The sequence below is a fragment of the Exophiala bonariae genome (assembly GCF_035927105.1).
Source record: "Exophiala bonariae strain CCFEE 5792 chromosome Unknown scaffold_6, whole genome shotgun sequence".
NCBI lineage: Eukaryota > Fungi > Ascomycota > Eurotiomycetes > Chaetothyriales > Herpotrichiellaceae > Exophiala > Exophiala bonariae.
In genome coordinates this window covers 495,451-515,956 of record NW_027042481.1, presented here as the reverse complement: position 1 = coordinate 515,956, position 20,506 = coordinate 495,451, and the positions used below count along the sequence as shown (strand labels likewise).

Sequence of the window (20,506 nt, the reverse complement as noted above, 5' to 3'; positions counted from 1 at the left end):
GCGGTCTATGTTCTGAATTGTTCGATGACTCGCCGTTGCACATCTACTTGAACCACACTCGATTCCACATGATGATGTTGACATATTCATGCCCGCTTCGGAAATAGCGGATCCGTTCAAGATAACGCCGGACCAGCAATGATTGGTGGGAATTATTGTATAGCCGTCTGGGGCTGATAGCGCCGAATTATGAAGAGCAGAGGTAGATACACGGTGTCTACCATCAAATACCTAGGTAGACCTGCGCAACACTGACAGATCGTATTACGCTTGGTGCACGAGACTATCGAAGTACTTGTTAACGGTCGTGCTGAAACCTTTGGTGTTACGATACATGAGATCAAAGGCAGACATGAAATGAACTAGGCATGGCTAATTCTGATAAATTCCAATTCCAAAACTGCAAGATGACCATCTGTGGCCATTCGTGAACGCCAAGCATGGTATTTATTTACACAGCTGTTGCCTCAAGATGCACATAAAAGTGTACCGAAGCTCGCTCAACAGGTCGCGTAATCATGTATATCTCCATTCCCGTCCACACTCCAAGCAAGCGTCAAGTCCAACTAAAATGCTAGTTCCTTCTTAATTTCTGCGATTGCTTTGGCGGGATTGAGACCCTTGGGGCAGGTTCTTGAGCAATTCAGAATCGTGTGGCATCGATAAAGACTCATGCTGTTATCGAGAGCTTCCTTTCGCTCAGCCTTGCGTTCATCTCGTGAGTCGGCGAGCCAGCGGTATGATTGGAGGAGAATGGCGGGGCCTAGGTACTCATCGCTGTTCCACCAGTACGATGGGCATGATGTCGAACAGCAAGCACAGAGAATGCATTCATAAAGACCGTCCAACTTCTTGCGGTCGGCCGGCGATTGGCGAAATTCTTTGCCCTATTCCGAAGGTCAATATCACGGGCTAGCATCTTCTGCGATGACACTTACATCGGGAGACTTGGTGTCTCTCTGAAGGAAAGGCTTGATGGATTTATATTGCTTGTAGAATTGAGTCAAATCGGGTACCAAATCCTTCACGACGTATGTATGCGGCAAGGGATAAATCCTGGACTCTTTTGCTGTGTCTGTGGGGATTCTGCCTGTATTTTCTTGTTAGCCACGAGCTCCGCGTTTTGGTCTGGGTGAGAACATACACAAGCAAGCTAGTGTGTTGACCCCATCGATGTTCATAGCACAGCTACCACAAATTCCCTCTCTGCAGCTTCGTCTGAATGTCAGGGTCGGGTCCACCTCGTTCTTGATCCGGATCAGTGCGTCAAGCATCATAGGTCCGGTTTTGTTCAGATCCAAGGTGTAACTCTGCATCCTAGGTTTCGAGGTGGGCTCGTCGGGATTCCATCGATAAATCTGGAAGGTCTTAATCTTTGCATCCTTGCTTGGAACGGGTTCTTCGACGGTGGTGGTCTTCGACGCTGGGATGGGTGGCCTGCTGGCGGAGGTATCATACGACGACTTCTCGGTTACTGTGGCATACGATCTCGTGGCAAAGGAAGATCGCAGGGCAGATCGGGAGGGAGCCACCAGGCGTGTTACAGATCGTAGGGCGGCCATTGTGACTTTGTCAAGCTTGTAGGCGACAGTGGCTGATCGCGCACAGCGTTTCGTGACCTAGAGGAGTGGAGAGTATAAAGAATGGTGGTGTCAATGGAATCAAAGACTGAAGAGGTAGAGCATTGCTGTGGCGCTTTGGGACTTCGATGATGCTTTGAGCCTCGGTATCCAATCAGGAGAGTTGCAAATAATCCAGAGCAAGTGCCAAGACCGATCCCCTTCCGAGCAGTTTTCCCGAAGACTTTGGTCTCTTCCGATTGTTTTTCTTCTACTATCCGATCGTCGCAGCCAGCAGCCAACAGCCAGGCCTCGCTTTGTCGGTCAATCTAAGTATGCATCAAAAGTCCCAAGATGATGCACGAAGCCCGGATCAACGCTCTCTGATATACACTCAGTCACTCGTGTCTACTACGTGTGGTGAACCCGGAGCTCATTCCCGTACAGTCACGTGATGTCTTGGCATTTTTGTCATCATGCTGAGCCATGCTCTAGCGATATTATCAAAGGGAAGTTCCAATTCTTCAAAACTGCTCATGACAATTAGAGGTGCAACACCTCTTTCTTGTGCTCGAGTCGACAGATGGTTCTTGCTGAGCACTATGGCGATAAGCCGCCCCATTCAGCGCAACAGCTAACTCCCGGTCCATAACAAGAGGGTCTCTTCCGTGATGACAGAGCTCCAAGCGGAGCACCAATTGTCAGGCTGATGATGACTACGTTTATATTCCATCCTCTAGAGGACTGCTTATTGCAATGCTCTATGTTTTGTTTTGATGTGTTCACCTGATCAATTTCGAATTACACGGCTTTCACAACACTGGAATCTAGAACCAACATGACGTCGGCTGTCCTCTCTTGCGTCACGTTACGTCAGACGATGCGGACGCTTGATCGTGACTATCCAGAATTAGCCATCTTGACGAGTTGATTCTATCGCGCGGGGAAAATAGTTGATCAATCTGATAACTACCTATATACTGCTGCCAGCTCATGGTCTTGTGGGATTTCTGACAACGATCGGATTTGACGGAATAGAGCCTGTGAGATGGGGTGATCTGAGCCACCACAAATAAGCCAGAATGCTAGAACATTAGCACAGCTATAAGCCCTCCACTAAGATGTGAATGGATTCAGATATGGCTCCTCCATCAAGGTTTCGGCCCTGGGAACATGCAGACCTAGATGACACCTCTCACGATGCTGCGAACAACCAGAGCGCCAAGTCAAGTCAGACCCAGGGCCTTGTACGACCTCAGTATCAGACACGGTCTGTTTCCTCAAGCTCTTATCATCACTCGCCTACTTTTCGCAATGAGGTCCATTCTGATCCGACCACTGCGAGCAAACCGGAGATTGCTAGTTCTCCCCCCACAGGTGCATTATCTGTCAATAAAAGAAGCTTTACAACAACCAGACTCCCCGACGATGAAGATCAGAGACCACGAAAACGCTCTTTAAAGACCCTTCAAGCCAAACCTAGCTTGCTCCACTCCAACACTACAGAATCAAATCTCTCATTGAGCAGCGCAGAGGCCTTGGCCAGATATAGTGGACCCAGAGTACGCAATGCTTCTGTCGCATGCCTCCAATGTCGAGCAAAACGTCGAAAGGTATGATCCCAGCGGGCGCGAATTTCCTTCCCAATACAGCCCATGACTTCATGTGGCTAACGACTGCGGCAGTGCGTCAACAATGGGCAGTCACCTTGTGAAGCTTGCATCGCTAACGACATACCATGTGTCATTGACCGCTCGCTCGACCAGCGCCGTAAAGCTGCTCATCAACGCAGAGGGCAACAAAGCGAGCAAGAGAAGCATATTTTGGCCGATCTACTCGAAGTTTTGCGGCAACCAGACATGATGCACGTGCACGCAGCCATAGACTTCGTCCGAAGTGGCGCGTCTCATGAGCAGCTGGACGTGTATCTTCGATCATGCTTAGGGAATGACCAGAGAGATGATCTGGCCACGAGTTCTGAATGCATTGATGGGACCACGGCCCCTGCTGATGCTGCTTCAATACGTGACACTAGCCCCAAACAAGTATCCGACATTAGCAACCCTAAAGAAGCGCTGTTAGCGTCTGAGCAGAAAGATGCTCATTTCAGACAATCATCTATCAATGTCGACAAGTCTCTTGTGAGCAAGAAGACTCCTCCTCAGCATTGAGACTCCCAACCCGCGATACTCTGATGATGGAATACGGCATTTCATCGACGAAGTTGCACATATTTTTGAGTTGGGCGATTCTTAGTGAACAGATATTATTTGGCTCCTGAGACTCATTCTCATCAAAGCCAAGGGAAAGTGTTGGGAACCGTTGACGCCAGGAACGACACAAGATAACTACCAGCCATTTGGTTCCAAGTCCATTATCGCAGCGTCTACCAGCTACTTCCGATCATTGCGACAAGATGCGCACGGAAGTCACGTGAGCTGCTTTCCCCAAATGCCAATTCAAGTGCCATTCTCACTGGCTTTCGTGCTCAACTCCTTCCTCCGATGTAACCCTCTCCTCGAGAAGCCGATATGTAACGGTTGTCGTAGATCCATGCGAGAGATCTTTGGCATTCCTTTTGCAATCTACAGTTACTGTATCAGACGTACACGATACAACAGATGACATGAAATTACGACGCTATACTGAGGAATAGTCGAAACCCCCTAGTTTTGCTCTGGTCGTCCTGCCGTCGTCTTCCTGACACGCACAAGACCATGCTGGTGGCTAATGACATATACCACTTTTTCACGCGGTCCTTTGCTCATGAATCGCGTGGATTTTTTGAGCAGCGAATCTGTGCAGCAGTAAGTCTTTGTCGGACAACTATTGACAATGGATGATGGGAAGGCTGAACCCACATCCGAATCTCGTGATAGGCTGATCGGTAGTCTCTTCATATTGGGCTTCGAAGGGCCAGAGATCACGCCTCAGATTCGAAGCCTAATTGAGCAGCACCATGTGGGGAGTATATGCATTTCTGCCAAAAACTTAGTAGGTAAGTACATGACTTACCCAACCTCTAGCCCTGGTTTTCCCCCTGTGGTGCGTAACCTGGACGTCGTCACTAATGTCGCTTAGATGCACGTCAGGCTACAGAGGTAGTGTGACCGCGTTTGGAAGTTCTGTCAATGGAGACTAATGTTGAACATAGCTCATTGGCTCCTTACAAAAGTTGGCTTATGATGCGGGCCATCAGCAACCCCTGCTTATTTCCCTCGATCAGGAAAATGGTCTGGTCAATTCGATTTTCGACTCTGACCACATCACTCAATTCCCCTCTGCTATGGCCATAGCAGCATCAAGATCGCCACTATTGGCAAAGACTGTGGCTACAGCGACAGCGAAGGAGCTGGCGTGCTTAGGTGTGAATCTCATTCTAGGTCCGGTCCTCGACGTTCATGCTCGTGGCCAAGCTCAACAAATGGGCGTGCGCTCACTAGGAGAAGACAATCATACTGTATCCGACTTGGGTCTGGAATACGTCAAAGGCTACCATTTAGGAGGCCTGCTGAGCTGTGGGAAGCATTTTCCCGGCTATGGTAACTTGATGTTCCCAGGAAACCTCTCTGATATCCCTAGCGTTCCTGGGACGCTTGATCAATTGTACTACTCATCACTCGCCCCTTTTCAAGCTGCAGTGGACAATGATATCGATTCGATGCTGGTTGGAGCATGCGCCATGCCGGATGTTGAATACGAGAACGTACTACATGCTTGCCTTTCACGGCACGTCGTCACCAATCTTCTCCGAGAACGAATTGGCTTCAACGGTGTGGTGATATGTGAATGCCTTGAGATTGAGTCCATGTATGAGAGCTTCGGCGTTGGACAAGCATCCGTTATGGCAATTGATGCCGGATGTGATTTGCTAATGGTATGTAACTCTTACTCTAACCAAGCAGAGGCAATCTCGGCAGTTCAAGCAGCCGTCGCTTCCAACGTCATGTCGATCGATAGAATCCTTGAATCAGCCGGCAGGATTTCTGACATGAAACGCAAGCTTCTGACCTGGGACCGAGCTCTGAATCCCTCGGGAATCAATGGACTAGAATTGCTGAAAGAAGAGCACAAAGATCTGTCAATTGAAGCCTATGAGAACTCAATCACGCTCATACGCGATCGACCAAAAGTTCTTCCCCTCTCTGCCGGAGCAGATTCAACGGCAAAGCTTTTGTTGTTGACACCTCTGGTGGAAACATTCCATGGAGCTCAATCTCCGATGTCAATGGAAGACGACACCATGCTACCCACGAAGAGCTCACATGCGATTAGGTCCAGACCACAAACCGCTGGTAATCTTGATGGCGAAGCGGCTTTTCAATCTTTTGGACGCTCTTTGGCCAAGATGTGGCCTGGAAAAGTAGTCCATACATCATACACCGCCAGCGGAGTTAGTCCATTGCATGAAAGATTGGTATCTGAGGCAGCAGCTGTCGTACTACTCACCGCAGATGGCTTCCGAAATACTTATCAATACGGATTCACGAAATATATCCTGACTTTGTGTAAGAGCCAGTCCTCGGTTGCTAACAACCACAAACCCTGTGTGGTCGTGGCAGTCAGCTCACCATACGACTTCTCCAATGACGAGACTGTTTCCACATATCTCTGCACCTATGATTGCACCGAAGAGGCTTTGAGATGCCTGGGTCGAGCACTATTCGGCATGCTCACTCCCACTTCTCGATCCGATGCTTCATCGAAATCACAACCAGTTTTGGACAGTGGAAGAGTTCCAGTACAGCGCCAACTATGGCTTGTCGAAGATTTCGTTCCGTCGAGAGACCTGGACGGGCTTCAGGAGCTACTGGATCGAACACTCAGCACCTCCTCAGACCGCGCTGAAATGGTTGAAGCACACTTTCCCACCTATTGTTTCAAATCTTCTTCATACTTGGTGGACTTCGAACCGATGATTCAGTCACATCATTTTGTGGTTAGAAACAGCAGTACACGAGTCGTATATGGATTTTGTGCTACATACTATGTTTCGTCTCTTGGTCTAGCATCTGTGGGACTGATTTTGGTAGATATTGAGAAGCGACAGAAGGGTATTGGTTTTTCCTTGCACCAACGAGCTTTGTCCTACCTCCGTGGTTTGCGTGGCATGAAACGTCTCCAACTTGGTACCACACTTCCATCAATCTACCCTGGAATCCCTAATCGTCTTAATTCCACTCATGTTGTTTTGAGGAAATGGGTGAAGGCAAAGTACGTTTTCCCTATGATCGTGAGTGGAGATAAGTCTAACACTCTTCTCACAGAGGCTGGCTCTTCCAAAATTGGAACAGGACTGCGGTGTTCACGATACGATCATTTGCGCAGGACTTGTGGAGACCACCAGTCGAGATTCAGGAGAAACTGTTCGCCAGACATGTGGCCACTCATGTGCAACACCTTTCCAATTCAGAACCTTTACAGCGGCATCTAGTTAAGGCTCAGCCTTACGCTGCACCTGGACGACCTATTGATCAGAAAGCTATCACCACATATCTTTATAACCATGCGCAGGACCGAAGCCAGAAAGTTACTGTGGTGGTCTTGAAAGAGCAAGCAACGGACGACATTGTGGGATCAGCGATTTTGTACCATCCAGAATCAGTCTTCGGCAGACTCTTTCCTCTTGAGGGAGAACAAATGGGTGGTGTGACAGGTATGATGATCTCAGACGATCGACAACCGGAGGTCATTGCTCAAGCCCTTTTGGTCACCGCTGCTGAGCAATTAAAAGAGCGAGGATTTGCAGGTTGTTGCGTCTTCCTGGTGAGTTTTGTATTATATTCTTACGTCGTTGTCAAGTACCTCGAAATCAATGTACTAACCACTGCCAACATACAGGCCGACCAAGAGCATTTACACAAAATTTTGTCCGAATCTGGATTTGCGAAAGTGTATGAGTTCCTCGGGATGGAACAGCAGGTTTGACTAGAGTAATGAATGGGTTGTAGTTGTGAAAATATCCTGAATGCGATATGATACCAAGGGTAATTTACTTTCAGCGTAATGCATGGTAAGGTCTGGTTCATTACAATCTTGGATTGTTCTAGTACAGCTCCAGGCTTCGGCACTGGTCTGGGCAGAAATGGTTTATGTGGCCGGGGTATGGGGATGAGGGTGAGAGGCATGAATAAAATACGAAGTCGTGGTTCTCTGGGTTGCAAGATGTTGGAACCCTGCATGTTCGTTGTATTATTTCTTCTGGTATCAATTGGCTATCAGAGTCATAGATACCCCGGAATGGGAATCATTAGAGCTAAATGAGCTGTATCATGCCCCCTTTCTAGTGCAACCTAGGTAGAGTCTGATAGCTTGCTCAGCAGCATTCATGCTCCGACCTTCCGTCTTTGGCTGGAGAGTCGCGTGCCCAACCGACTCCCCGCTGAAGACTATCTTAGGCCAGGAGCTTACCTCGCCTAATTGTTCGATATCATATGGACCGTCCTAATTCCAACACTCACACAATTTTGATCCCGTCTTTGCTTCGACGACATCTTTTCGTTATGAAGGCTTCAATCCTACGATACAATTGCACTTTCGATGGCTGATTCGGCATTCCTCGATGATGAGAATTTAGGCGACCTGTTGGATCGCAATCTCGACCCAATTCAATATGGGAACATCTTCGAAAACTACGATGATATCCAGATATCCACTTTCGAAGACGACTACTCGCTCTTCTTGTTAGTCAAGTCTAGCCTCTCTCATGTCGACACACTGACAGCTAACTAGCAATGACATTAATGATGCCAACTTTGACCTCCATGACGAGGGGTTTGACCTTGGGGCAAGCAATAATCCATTACTAGTGACCCAGGAGTCTGAAGGTGTCATGGAGCATGTTCGCGAACAGTCGGCTCTCAGAAAACCCAGTCTGGATACGATTACACTAGACGTACCGTTACTAGCATTTCATAACAATTTGAACGACGACGAAGGTAAGCCTCCCTCAAGTCTTGACCCTTCACTACTCCGGCTTGAGGCTCAAATTGGCGGACGCATCAAACTCCCGGATCAGGCGATCGGTGGTGGGACAGCGGCTTCCGAACCGAATGAACTTACGTTCTATCGACGGAATTTATTCAAAGTCGGTGCTCGAGTGCATCTTACTCGGGAAGGCGCGACTATCCTATCTCAGCGAGGACTGCTCAAACTAGTTGCCAAGTTGGATTCCATCGAAAGCATAGAAGGAGAACCCGTGAAGCTGATCAAAATTCCCATTAAAAACGATTCAACCTGCGATGATTCAACGTCCAAAGGAGAAGCAGTACAGCCTATACTGCTAGATCATAAGGCTGTTGATACCTCGGGTCCAGTAGCTCTCGACGTGTGCTGGGATCGACTCCAGTTTCGACGGGCTACCACGAAAACCCGAGGAAGTGTTGCTCAGCGGTATCAGCTACGTGTAACAATTGCTGCGATCAACAGAGACCAGTCTGAGAAAACGATTGCTCAAGTGGCAAGCGAATTTATCGTGGTGAGAGGGCGGAGTCCAAAGAACTATCCAGACCAATCCAAAGGGCAATATTTTCCGGCCAAACTTGGGGGCAGTAGCATGTCGCCACCAATTCGGCGGGAGTCCACATCCTCCAAGGCAACTCCTTTGGATTTTCAACAAAATATCACCGGAGCAAGATCCATTGTAACGGCCACAGAGCGAAGCTCGAATTCTTACTTTTCGACCAGACAACGAACAGAAGCGCTGCTCCCTAATAAATCTGGCCGAGGACAATCTGCGGTTGCCAGAGTCTCAGAAATCACAGATCTAGATCTGTATTCCGATGGAAGTGAAGGCTCAAGTTCGACCGAGATGCTGACGACCAAGTTTGCCACGCACAGTTCTATTCCACCAACGACTGTGGATGTGGCCACCAAATCTTTGGCCCATAAGCCAACAAGCATGGAGAATCGGTCGGCCGTACGAGACGAGGAGCAACCTCTTGGAGGGCTGTTACTACCCACACTTCTCAGAAAAAACAACAATACAACGGCTCTAGATTCAAAGACCACCTCACTTGCCGAGGAGCAAGACTCCTATGAGTACATTCCCCTGTCCATCAATGACTGGTCCACTCCTGTTGATCCTGTATATGTAAGTGTAATCAAACTGCCCCCATTGCCTCTAATGAAGACGACTGAAGTTGACAACCATTCCCACAGAGACCACATGGAGTGCATCACAAAGCAGTCAAGGATCAGTATGGCCGATCCGCTGCTAAGAAGCGGTATTTCATAGATGTCAAATAGGACGTTCTGCAGCTCAGCTAGTACTATTGGATATTAGTTGGGTGCCGAGTGCAGGTCGTCCTCAAGATATCATTGTTGCATTGTTCATGCCTGGTAAATCTTGAGACATCGCTTTGCCATGCAGAATTGTGTAAATAAGCACCCACGCACTTTCAAGATAAAGATGGCCCATGCTATCCTAGAGGATGTTACAAGATTTTGAAGTGGACAAACAAATGGCTGGGCAAAATGTTCCGGAATGGTCCATCATCAGTGGAGCATCGCCTGGGGATCCCCAATCTCCAGTTATAAATCAGTATGGATAGGCCCGGCTCAAATCCGATCGAGGCTAAACATCGCCCAAGCGCCACAAGCGACAATTGAGATCGCTGAGATAAGCCCAAAACATTCACCAACACAATTGATTTCGACTGAACTGCTGGAATTTCTGAGTTGAGCAGCCTATGTCAATGAGTTTGTTGAACGTACAGTTTACATGAGATACCAGGCAATGGTTCCATGTTAAAGCAAGCTATGCCCGCGGTGCTTGGACGCATTGAATTCGATCTCAGATCTGGTTCCTGACACAGATTTGATGGATCCAAGATGTGATGACGTCGACATTTATGCACCCGTCATGACTTTTTGGCCCGACCAGCTCACTACAATATCATATCCATGTGCACACATTGAGTGAAAATACCGCTTCAATAGATTGAGTCTTCTTGAAGGCTCTCAGCTAACAATCTATGAGCCTGATCCTTCGTTGATGGACAGTACTTCTTTCAGACACGACGTTGAGCAAGGCAGTTCTGCCAACGTGAGTACCATGTCGCAGAAACCACTCACTTCGAAGGATGGTCCTAAGAAGGTCCTCATTGTCGGTGCTGGGGCTGCTGGGTGAGTTTATATTCAGATGTGATCATTCGCTATTAGGATCTAATCATCATGTGCTAGCATGTCAACGGCATATCATCTGTCAAACCACTCAGATAAATTCGAAGTCACCTTGATCGATGCGGTCGATTACTGTGGTGGACAAGCATTCTCTGTTCCTATCAAAAAGGAGCGCCATGGTGCCAGCTGGTTCAACCAAGGTGTACAGGGCGGGAGCTACATCTTCCATCACACCTTGACCATGTTTGCCCGCCAGGGATTCCACGCTGACCCGGTCAAACTTCAGGTGTCATTTGGAAAAGACAAGACGTTCTGGTCGAATGTCTTTCCTACGGACTTGATCGCACGACATCAGAAGGAAGTCAAGCGTCTAGCATTTGCGTTGAAATTCATGCGCTGGTTCGAGGTCTTTTTCGCTCTGATCCCGCTCAAGTATTTCTTCAAGCTGTGGTTCTTTTCGGATGAATTTACCAACACGATTGCCTTGCCGATGACGGCGTTGTTCCTGGGCACCGGAAATTATACACCAGAAACCCCCACGATGATGCTCGAACGTCTCTGCACCAGTCCCACTTATGGAATGTGGTATCCTCCTGATCCACTATCGGTTGCCTCGAACATGCCACCCATGGTCGTCTTCCCCAACTTCAGCGAGTTCTACGAGACGTGGCGCAAAGACCTTCTTTCACGGGGTGTCACAATTCGACTATCCACCGAACTCGTATCGGTGCTTAAGCGCGACAAGACAGGAGTGCTGGTCAGCCTGAAGAACCGCACTCCAGTACCGGACGGGCACAACCCAGGCGAAGGCGATCCGACCGCCAGCGCCACATTCGAGGAACATTACGATGAAATTGTGCTCTGCGTACAAGCCGACACGGCGAAACGAGTTCTCTCCAAGACATCGTCATGGCGAGAGCGCAAAGTCCTCGGGTCCGCCAAGTTCTCCGACGACGTGACCATCACCCACACCGACGCCGAATACATGAAAAAGCACTATCAAAACTTCTATAGCGACGACCTCGCCGTGGAGAAACTCAGCGGCGTCGACCAAACCGTCCGCAACGAGTTCGCGCGCAAGAACTTCCGGCCCATGTACTACATCAAAATGTACCCAGACGATTTGAGCAAGCTCGAAATGTGCTTCGACACGACCAACTACCAGTGCCAATTCCCGGAGAACGTCCCCTTTGAAGACCACGTCTTCCAGACAATTTACCTGAACAAAGAGCGCGACGGCCACCTGTGGACGGACAACGAGATCGACAAGTCCAAGATCATCCGCACGGACTGGTGGCATCAACTGTGCCACAGCTTCACACACTACCTGTTCGTCGTCCCCTGGATGATGTTCCTGCAGGCCAAGCACCACACGCGGTTCGCGGCCAACTGGACCATGGTCAACGCGCACGAGGTCGCCATCATCTCCGGCCTCGCGGCCGCGGTCGATCTGGGCGCGACCTACCCCGAAGATCTCGAGAACGATAAATTCGCGCTGTTGAGTTTCCGCCTGTATTACTTGCTCGTCTATGGCAAGTGGTATCGCAGGAGGTTCAAGAACAGTACCTCGGAGGCGGCCAAGCAAGGACGCTCGTGGGCCACGGGGCTCTATGGCAGCGTGTACAACGGGCCCGGTGTCGTTGAGGGCGAGAGGACCACTTGGAGACAGGAAATGAAAGTCGGGCGCAGCACGGGGAACTTGGCACAGGGGAGTCCCGAGGGGAGAAGTCAGCCGTAGTTGATTGAATGATCGCGTTCTAGAGAAGTGAGTTAGTTCATGCTTGGGCTGCGGTATAGTGAGTCTGAGTTTGTGGTTCAATGTGATGGATAGTCGGACTTGAGGAGATGGCTTCTTGGGGTTAGGCTTCTTAGCCAGAGAGAATCAATGTAGGCTTTAGAATTGTTTTGTCATTAAGAGTAACACTCCACATTCAGGGACAAGAGCGGTAAGCCAGGCCGATTTGGTGCTTGTCCACCATAACCCGCGAGATTTAAGTCATTTCTCATCTGGCTGTTCGTCTGTCGGGAACAGACTAATATCATTGCAGGGCCATTCCGCATGCTTGAGTTGGCTCACACACAAACCACTAGCCGCATGGATAAGCGCAAACAACATGTGTCATGATCAGCATAGCATCGCTCATCTTGGCGTGTGTGCCGAGGAAGGGCAGATTCTCTGCTTGTCTAATTGAAGAACTTCTTATAGCTTTCCTTCTCCTTTTTGATGCTGTCCTGTAGCGTCTTTTTGGTCTTGGCCAACTCGTTCTTGATACCTGCGTCTTCGGGTGCCAATTTAGCTGCGGTTTCGAAGTCCTTCAATGCAGCTTCCAGGTCCTTAGTCGCAACTAAAGCCTGTCCGCGTCGGAAATATACCTTCGCCTTGTCCGTGTCTTTTGCATCCTTGGGGGTGGCGTCAATGGCAAAACCAGCCCACTTCTGTGCCTCGGCATATCGCTTTGATTTGTTGGCGAGCAGGGCGGAATTGCTGTGAAGGGTGAACCGCAAAGACTCGAGATTGCCTTGGAGGTCTTTTGGATCATTGTCGTTGGCAGCGGGATATTCGTTCAGATATCTCAGAGCTTTCTGATACTTCTCGATGCCTGTCTCAATGTCGCCGCTCTTGAAAGCCTTGTTGCCATATTCCTTCAGGTCCAAGCCAATCTTGTAGTACTCCTCGCCCTTCATGCTTTCACCCTGGTCATCCGGAAAATCTTCATAGGGGTCACCAGTCGAGTCGGGTGCTTTCTGGGTGGCTGTGCTATAGCCCTCGCCTTCAAGTTGTCCACAGTCTTCCACGACCACATCCGAAACAGGCTTGTCGGACTGGGTGGGCAGGTTCTCGATCTTCCGTATGATATTCTTGCCATTGATGACCTCTCCGTAGACGACATGTTTACCATCAAGATGGGGTGTAGGAACCGTAGTCACGAAGAATTGAGAACCGTTTGTGCCTAACTTGTTAGTCCAGAACTGAACTGAACTGATGTCTTGAGATATCTTACCAGGACCAGAGTTGGCCATAGAAAGTAGAAATGGTCGGTCATGCTTCAGCTCAAAGTTTTCATCATCGAACTTCTCTCCATAGATCGATTCACCCCCAGTGCCATTAAAGTTTGTGAAATCACCACCTTGGATCATGAAACTCTTGATGACTCGGTGGAAGATGGATCCTTTGTAGCTAAGAGGTTTGCCGGCCTTGCCCTGTCCCTTCTCGCCTGTACATAGTGCGCGGAAGTTCTCGGCAGTCTTGGGAACGACTGTGGACACAGGAGTTAGTCGATCGGAATAATGGACAGGCAATGATCAGGCATACCGTCATTGTACTATTGTAGTGAGTTAGTCTGAGGAACAGAAAAAGAGAGCAAGAACAGCGGAATACTCACCAATTCAAAGACTACTCGGCCTTCGTTTCTGCCACCGATGGTGATATCAAAGAAGACACGCGATCTTCCTGAGGCATTGTTAGCTTGTGGGCTGGCTAGGGAAAATCCCGCCCAAGCCTTACCAGTCTTCGAGTCTGCCATGATGCTGCCCAGTCACTAGGGTCGATGGAAACTCAGGAAAAGGCTGTGCTGCACGATACGCACGTTGAGCAAGCGTGCGCTCAAAGTAAGTGAGAGTTGTTCAGGTGAGTAGCCTGCAGCCTGTGATAGACCTTGCTTGTCTGCGCACACACAAAGATCGGTGTTTCTTGAATCTTCTTTCCGCAGCCTTGGGGCGGTCACTGACGCTGCGCCAATCATGTGCCGAAGGTGCCTGGTGAGGGGTACAGTTAAGGCTAACCTTATTAGTCACGCCAAGACTCTGAGTGAGGGGTAGCATTCAACTTCTGAGGAAGGTGTGCCGAGCTCTCCCTTCGCAACATCACCTCTTGTACCAGCCTCGTCAACTTTCAATACGTTGCTATGTGATATATCTGACACGACTCCGACTCAAAGCCTTCACGAACTGGTGCTCCGGAATGCATAGAGCCCCAACAAATCTCTCTCAAGGTCGTCACATCGCCCCAGGATATACTCTGGACTGCCACGATTTTGCGCCTCATTTGTTATGGTGAGGTTAGATGACTGGCTACCTAATACGATTGCCATCAGGTACTGTCACAAACAATAGTATTACGTCCATTAATCAATTACGTTCAGGCATCCAGCTCCCGCCTTTTCGTGTCATCCAGCACCACGCGTGATTGCTTTATTCAGGCCGCTTGTTTGCTCACACCATTTTGAGGAGACAAACTAAAAGCTCCGGCAAGAAACTCGCTCTTTATGCTGCAAGCCAAGCATATTGACAGCAGGGAGATATCTTACATGATTGTTTACTCGTAGGTTGGGCTGGTTAGCATCAATAACCCTCTTCCCAGCCTTGGAAATCTGAAAACACGGGACCCTCAACTCCCATCTTCTTCAACCTACTCATTCAACAATTAATATGCTGATCCCGATGGCTAACACTCATTTTTGGTCATCAGCCTCTAAAAGATATATGGAGTTGTCCGAGGCTGTGGTCGAGACACGTTGCTATTGTCATTGGAGATGCAGATGAATATTGACACTACTTTCGCAAGGTAGTCCTCTGAAGAATGCGGACAAGTCACAAGACGCCCTAAATTCACAGAGTCTCCCGCCTATACTTGCGTCTATTGTCCATTGTGAAAGCTCAATATTATCGAAAAGGTGGAAACGTTGTTTCTGTGGCACTTGCAAGTGAATTAACGACTGCATGTTCATTTCTTCTCCCTCAAGATACAGGCAAAACCTTCGATCTCAATTAGTCCCAACCACTATTCGAAAGAGGCAGGTCCACTCTACTGCCTCTTTGCTCATTCGCTCAAAACTCCGGATGGTACGGACTTGGGAAGCTGATCGACACAACAATCTTCCATTTTTGGTTGAGATCCTATGCCACACCACATTATTCTGGGAGCTGCAGTAAACCTCGCGTGTTCAACAAAAGGCCATACTCGTGGAGTCTGGCCACGTTTAGATCAGCGCGAAGCGGAGTCGCTTTCACCCCATCTCGAAAATCCATCGACAGTTCTAGGCGCGGACCGAATTGTTTGCATATTTTGCTGTTGTACAGTCCATCAACCTCCACGTGTATGCCGATCACTACAGTCAGGCTGAGCTCTTTCTACTTCTGGAAGATGTCGATTCTCTGCGGTAGCATTTGTTTGCAAACATTCTGGGACTTCCCTTACCTCCCACATGCTTTGGCCAATCTAATTTATTAGCTTTTCAACACTTTCCGAAAGTAATCAGTTTTCCAAGTTCAACTCTGAATACGAGCCACACACCCTCGTGACTTCGCTTGAACCCCCTCGCCTAAGGGATATCATGCATTATCCCGCTCCACCTGCAGGAGACACAGACAACCACAGATTCACTTCCGCACCTAGATCTGTTCTCAGCCACGGCTAAGTAACACAATTGTGAAAGGAAACTCTATGCAATGCATGTCTTAGACGGCTGGCTGCTGTGGGTCACACTTTCCTTATCTACGCCTATCGAATTCTCCGAACTCTGGGCTGGACTTTGTCCCACTCGGCGTCTGCGATCAGCCAAGCCCAAGAGCCACAAGCATGGATTACCCAGAATCCTTTTCTCCAGGTTTTTGAATCTGACTAGCTCATTAGACTCTCTTAAGCTACTTTTGCACTGCCTCTTGCCTCGTCGTCCCCGAGGGTGTGGTAACGCGTGCCAATTGCGTGGACAAAATAGCTTCCGGCATTTGTTTGCGTGCTCCAAACCTTAGTTGGCCTCTAAATCGTCGATCCAACGTCGAACTTACACGTACTCTCAGTCCATGCAAGCTATCTTGCCAGCTTCAGCTCCACAAGGTAGGTACTCGCACAAGTCAAGAGGGTTGAAGCAAGGAGACGCACAGAACTAATAAGGGTGTACGTGGTCTACACGAACATTCACACTTCCGCTCAGAATCATCCAATAATGAAGCTATTCCCGACTCTTCGTACAGCTCTGTCCTATTTTTGACATGCTCAACCCACTCTCGCTAATCATATCATTGACGACATGATTGTGATCTCAGGTTCGGCAAGAGCATGCCAAACCGCATTAGGGCGTGTATTCGTCTCTTTGAGATCCTGGTGACTGCAAGCGTTCACCACACGCATGACCATTTCACCACTTGTTGATGGTGGCTGTTGATGACAATGGCTTGCTGAGATACAGGCTCTCTGCTTTTTCAGCAGGAGCCTGTGCAAGGGATGTCGATTCAAGGGGGCATGCATAGGCCGCTGGCAAAGCCGTTTTTGTGGCTTGCTGTTCCAGTCTCTAGCTAAATTCTAGCTTGCAGAGCTTGCTAGGAGCTGCTTCGTTGTACGGCATGAATTGTATGAGCGACCTCGCACACAGGCGGGGAGAATGCGTGAGAGTGCCTTGACACTAGACCTGTACACTAGAGCACCATGTTTCGATTGATCAACCCTGCCTGCAGGCAGATTTCGGTTTGATCTGGCGGCCTGCAGACGGTTGACTTCTTATCCTGCATATGTGTTGTGACACAGCTGTAAGATTTTCTTGAGAATTCAACTCCCAAGTCCTTACTCTTGAACCATATGAAGATGCGTTCGACTCGGAGGTCCGACCGATCTGATGGCTTCTCAGTGTAATGAATGGGATAGGGAGAGACTTAATCTGGACACGATCGCTCCCAGCCGCGACAGAGGTACAAGTTGCAATTGAGAGGGCTACGAAGGTGAGAGTAGTGGTGATATTGTGCTATCAGAGGCGAGACTCTAGCAGCGGGCTTGCGGTGTAATATCAGCTGCGCCTGAGATATGAAACATTATCAATGTGCTATCGACGTAACATGTGGACTATATCTTGTTGTCCAAGGATGTTTTGCTAGTCTAGAGCTGCAGACGCGAATCGCCTTTACCTAACTTCTACTCCACATGCGAAAACTCTAGAGCAAGAAGACATCAACTCGGATTCCCTTCGCTTCCCAGCATTGAAGGAATGCCAAATCCTCGCACCATCGTTGAAGCTGGCTCACCGAGACGGCATCTGCCCCCCAACATGCTTATTACCATTTACAGGCCACTGCACCACATCTCCATTTCCTAGCCACACCACGGGTAGACGTAGCCCAAGTTACACAAAGAGGCAGGCGCTGTGCGCAGGACTCGATGTTAAATTGCTCGGCGACATGGCACGAAACTGCAGGCCACGTAATGCAGCACAAGCAGACGACATTGACATTCAACCTCCCTGTCACATTACACGGCGGTTGACGAGGTTCTTCGACCAGCTTTTCCTTGATGCACCCCGGGCCGACGACGAGCAAGGGTGAGTCGGTCACAAAAGCACCCGGCAGGATTCGCGAACGGTCCAGGGCTCAGTTCGATTTGAGATCGCTTGTGCTTGGTACGACGCCGATCCACATCATAATGCGAGGTTAGAGGGTGGAATTAAAGGGACAGGTTGGGCAAGTTTTGAAGTTCAACGAGTGGTTGGAACTTGATTAGTCTGGAAGAAACGCGCTGGGGCTCACCTCATGTGTTAAAATATCATTGGTAGCACTGGTACGACCGAGGAGTGTAGCTTATGCGTCTCGGTGATAGAAAGTCCATGACGTGCAGTCGAAGGACAGTGTACACCATGACTGGCTATACCGGGAATATGGAGCCTCGTTGTTAATTTCCCCTAGAAAAGCATTCTCCTCTAAATACGGACTTAGATAGAAGCTGGTATTGGCCAACTAGGTTTGACGCAGGCTCGCAGTCGTCTCAACATTTGGTGTTCAAGAAACTGCTGATCGGCAAAAGCTAAGACTGACTGGCATTGGAGCTCTGAGCTGAGATACCGTAAACACCATAGTGTCGGTATTCCTGGAAGGACAGTCTCCGTCGACATACGCTGTAGATTGGCTCCTCACGTCAAAGAGCTTACCACACATTTATTGACGCCCAGCTGCGATGGTGCCAGTGGGGAGGTCGGATTGTCGGCACACCGGGATGCCGTGTAGACTGAACTCGCGCCAGCTATCACTTCTACATCGAACGTCGCTTGTGTATCCCGGCTCAGGTCAAGAAGGTCAAAGCTCGCGGCTAAAGCTCAGGTAAAAGTCGTACACTCGCCTTGACACGAAGCACAGACAGTAAAGGGCTCGAGCTTTGATGAACAATCGGGGATCGGGGGACTTGGTGAAGCCGGCTGTAGCTCGGTGCACACCCTAGAGATGAAGTCCATGTGCATGGCGTAAGTGATCTGTATGTTCGTGTCCTCAGTAAGGCTAGACCGGTCTGCCCATCGCGTGGGCCTTGCTGGTCTGTGTGCAGAGGGGGAACTTTTGCGTGCGTACCGACTGTGTTCGTTAGGAATGTGCTTGTATACGACATGAAGCCCCTTGCATGTAGTGGCAGAATCGTTCTGGCACACGTGGTCTGGGGAACGACACAAACGAGAACGAGGGTCTGGTCGAGTCGAATTGACACTTCATGGTATGCGAAGGATCTATCGTCGTAGAGACGTTGGAGGATCGTGGGCGCATGATCTGCCTCAGAAGTACTTACTGAATTCAGACGTGTAGACTCTCGACGCAATGTATTCGAAGAATGCAAGCACTGTGGCTCCACATAGATCATTTTCAAGTCGCCGCATTAGGCAGTCGCCAGTAGTACGTGACAACAAGTGGCCGTCCTCGGCGTATTCCCGAAGCCTGGAACGAACGTCTCTTTGATGATTTTTTGAAATCAATATTGAATTAAAGAAAGCGCAACTTCAAGCGAGGTCATACCTCAGGTGTGTTGCAACAGCAGTGGGGCGGATAGTGCTTAGGGAAGTAGGTAGGATGTGAGAACTGAGATGTGGCAATTAGGTAGGCTGATCAGTTATCAACCGCTATGGAAGTTGATGTAGCTCCACCTCCCATCGAAAGGTGCTGGTTCATAGAGGCAGTGTAAGAGATAGATGCTTCATTCTGCCTAGCTCTTTACGAATATCCTTCTTGGACTCCATCAAGGGATTGAATAGCACTCCCCGAAGGTTCTGTACAAGCATATTCATTCAAATCGGTAAAATTCATCGAGATTTTGATCGCCTCGCCAATCTGAGAAGTTAGCGCCTGTAGCTGTGCTTATGTGCTGAGTGAGACCGTTGTGGATGTAGACAGCGTCTCAAGTTTTTGGGATTCATAAGTTTCGAGTAGTGGAAAGTGCTGTGGGCAACAGCGAGGGCATCATCAATAACAAATTCAGGAGAGACACTCCGACTTTTGGGGGCGAAGCGCCACGCTTAAATCGACAGGGTTAGCCCTGGCCGGTTCGCCTCTCCACCCTTACCATAAGCGAATTCTATCGTTATCGATAGCCCCTGATAAGGGTGTTCGATAAGCCAATGCTGACATGAAATACTTCATTTCAATTTGGAAAGGACGAGCCCAATGTGTATGAGTATGTCTGAGAACAGATCCACCCAAGCTGACTTGCTTCAGCTGGAATACAATTGTGAACGTTTGCGAGAAAGATCGTCGATGCGCGTGTCAGCCACGATTCCGGAAACAGCCAAAGTCAAACAAAGTAAGTCCAGGGAGAAGGGCAAGGGCGCTCTGAAGGTTTGAGGTGCCTTGGTACCTCGTACTTGAGAGGGAAGAGGCTGTGAAAGGGGTGAATGCATAATCGAGGCGTCAATTATGCCTTTCGGTATGCCCGCCATGAGTCTCAGGTAAGCCACAGACGAGCAGAAGCCAACAACACTCGAGGCTCTCATGCAAGCGCTGTAAAAACTACTGTCGCTCGCTGTGAGGCTGAATAGGACTAGGCTGAAAACCTCGTATTTGACGAGGAAGAAGCCTTCTCCTCAGCA

The 20,506-nt window shown here is 49.1% G+C and overlaps 4 protein-coding genes across 4 annotated transcripts; 2 read left to right on the top strand and 2 right to left on the bottom strand.

Moving 5' to 3' along the window:
- Window positions 1-566: 566 nt before the first annotated feature.
- On the bottom strand, window positions 567-1,562 carry SDH2 (succinate dehydrogenase complex, subunit B; the record flags this gene model as incomplete). The annotated part of the gene is made up of 3 exons (XM_064855169.1): window positions 567-887; window positions 939-1,090; window positions 1,145-1,562. The coding sequence occupies 3 exons, from the start codon at window positions 1,560-1,562 to the stop codon at window positions 567-569; spliced, it is 891 nt and encodes a 296-aa protein (XP_064708758.1).
- Window positions 1,563-2,698: 1,136 nt separating this feature from the next.
- LTR84_011640 (uncharacterized protein) lies at window positions 2,699-9,806 on the top strand (the record flags this gene model as incomplete). The annotated part of the gene is made up of 8 exons (XM_064855168.1): window positions 2,699-3,172; window positions 3,245-3,700; window positions 4,714-6,773; window positions 6,827-7,325; window positions 7,401-7,453; window positions 8,069-8,242; window positions 8,292-9,651; window positions 9,720-9,806. 8 exons carry the CDS (start codon window positions 2,699-2,701, stop codon window positions 9,804-9,806), a joined length of 5,163 nt encoding a protein of 1,720 aa, XP_064708757.1.
- Window positions 9,807-10,614: 808 nt separating this feature from the next.
- Window positions 10,615-12,420, top strand: LTR84_011639 (uncharacterized protein; the record flags this gene model as incomplete). Its single annotated transcript, XM_064855167.1, has 2 exons — window positions 10,615-10,685; window positions 10,743-12,420. 2 exons carry the CDS (start codon window positions 10,615-10,617, stop codon window positions 12,418-12,420), a joined length of 1,749 nt encoding a protein of 582 aa, XP_064708756.1.
- Window positions 12,421-12,866: 446 nt separating this feature from the next.
- On the bottom strand, window positions 12,867-14,206 carry CPR6 (peptidyl-prolyl cis-trans isomerase cpr6; the record flags this gene model as incomplete). Its single annotated transcript, XM_064855166.1, has 5 exons — window positions 12,867-13,633; window positions 13,685-13,939; window positions 13,996-14,005; window positions 14,066-14,133; window positions 14,188-14,206. 5 exons carry the CDS (start codon window positions 14,204-14,206, stop codon window positions 12,867-12,869), a joined length of 1,119 nt encoding a protein of 372 aa, XP_064708755.1.
- Between the last annotated feature and the right edge of the window lie 6,300 nt (window positions 14,207-20,506).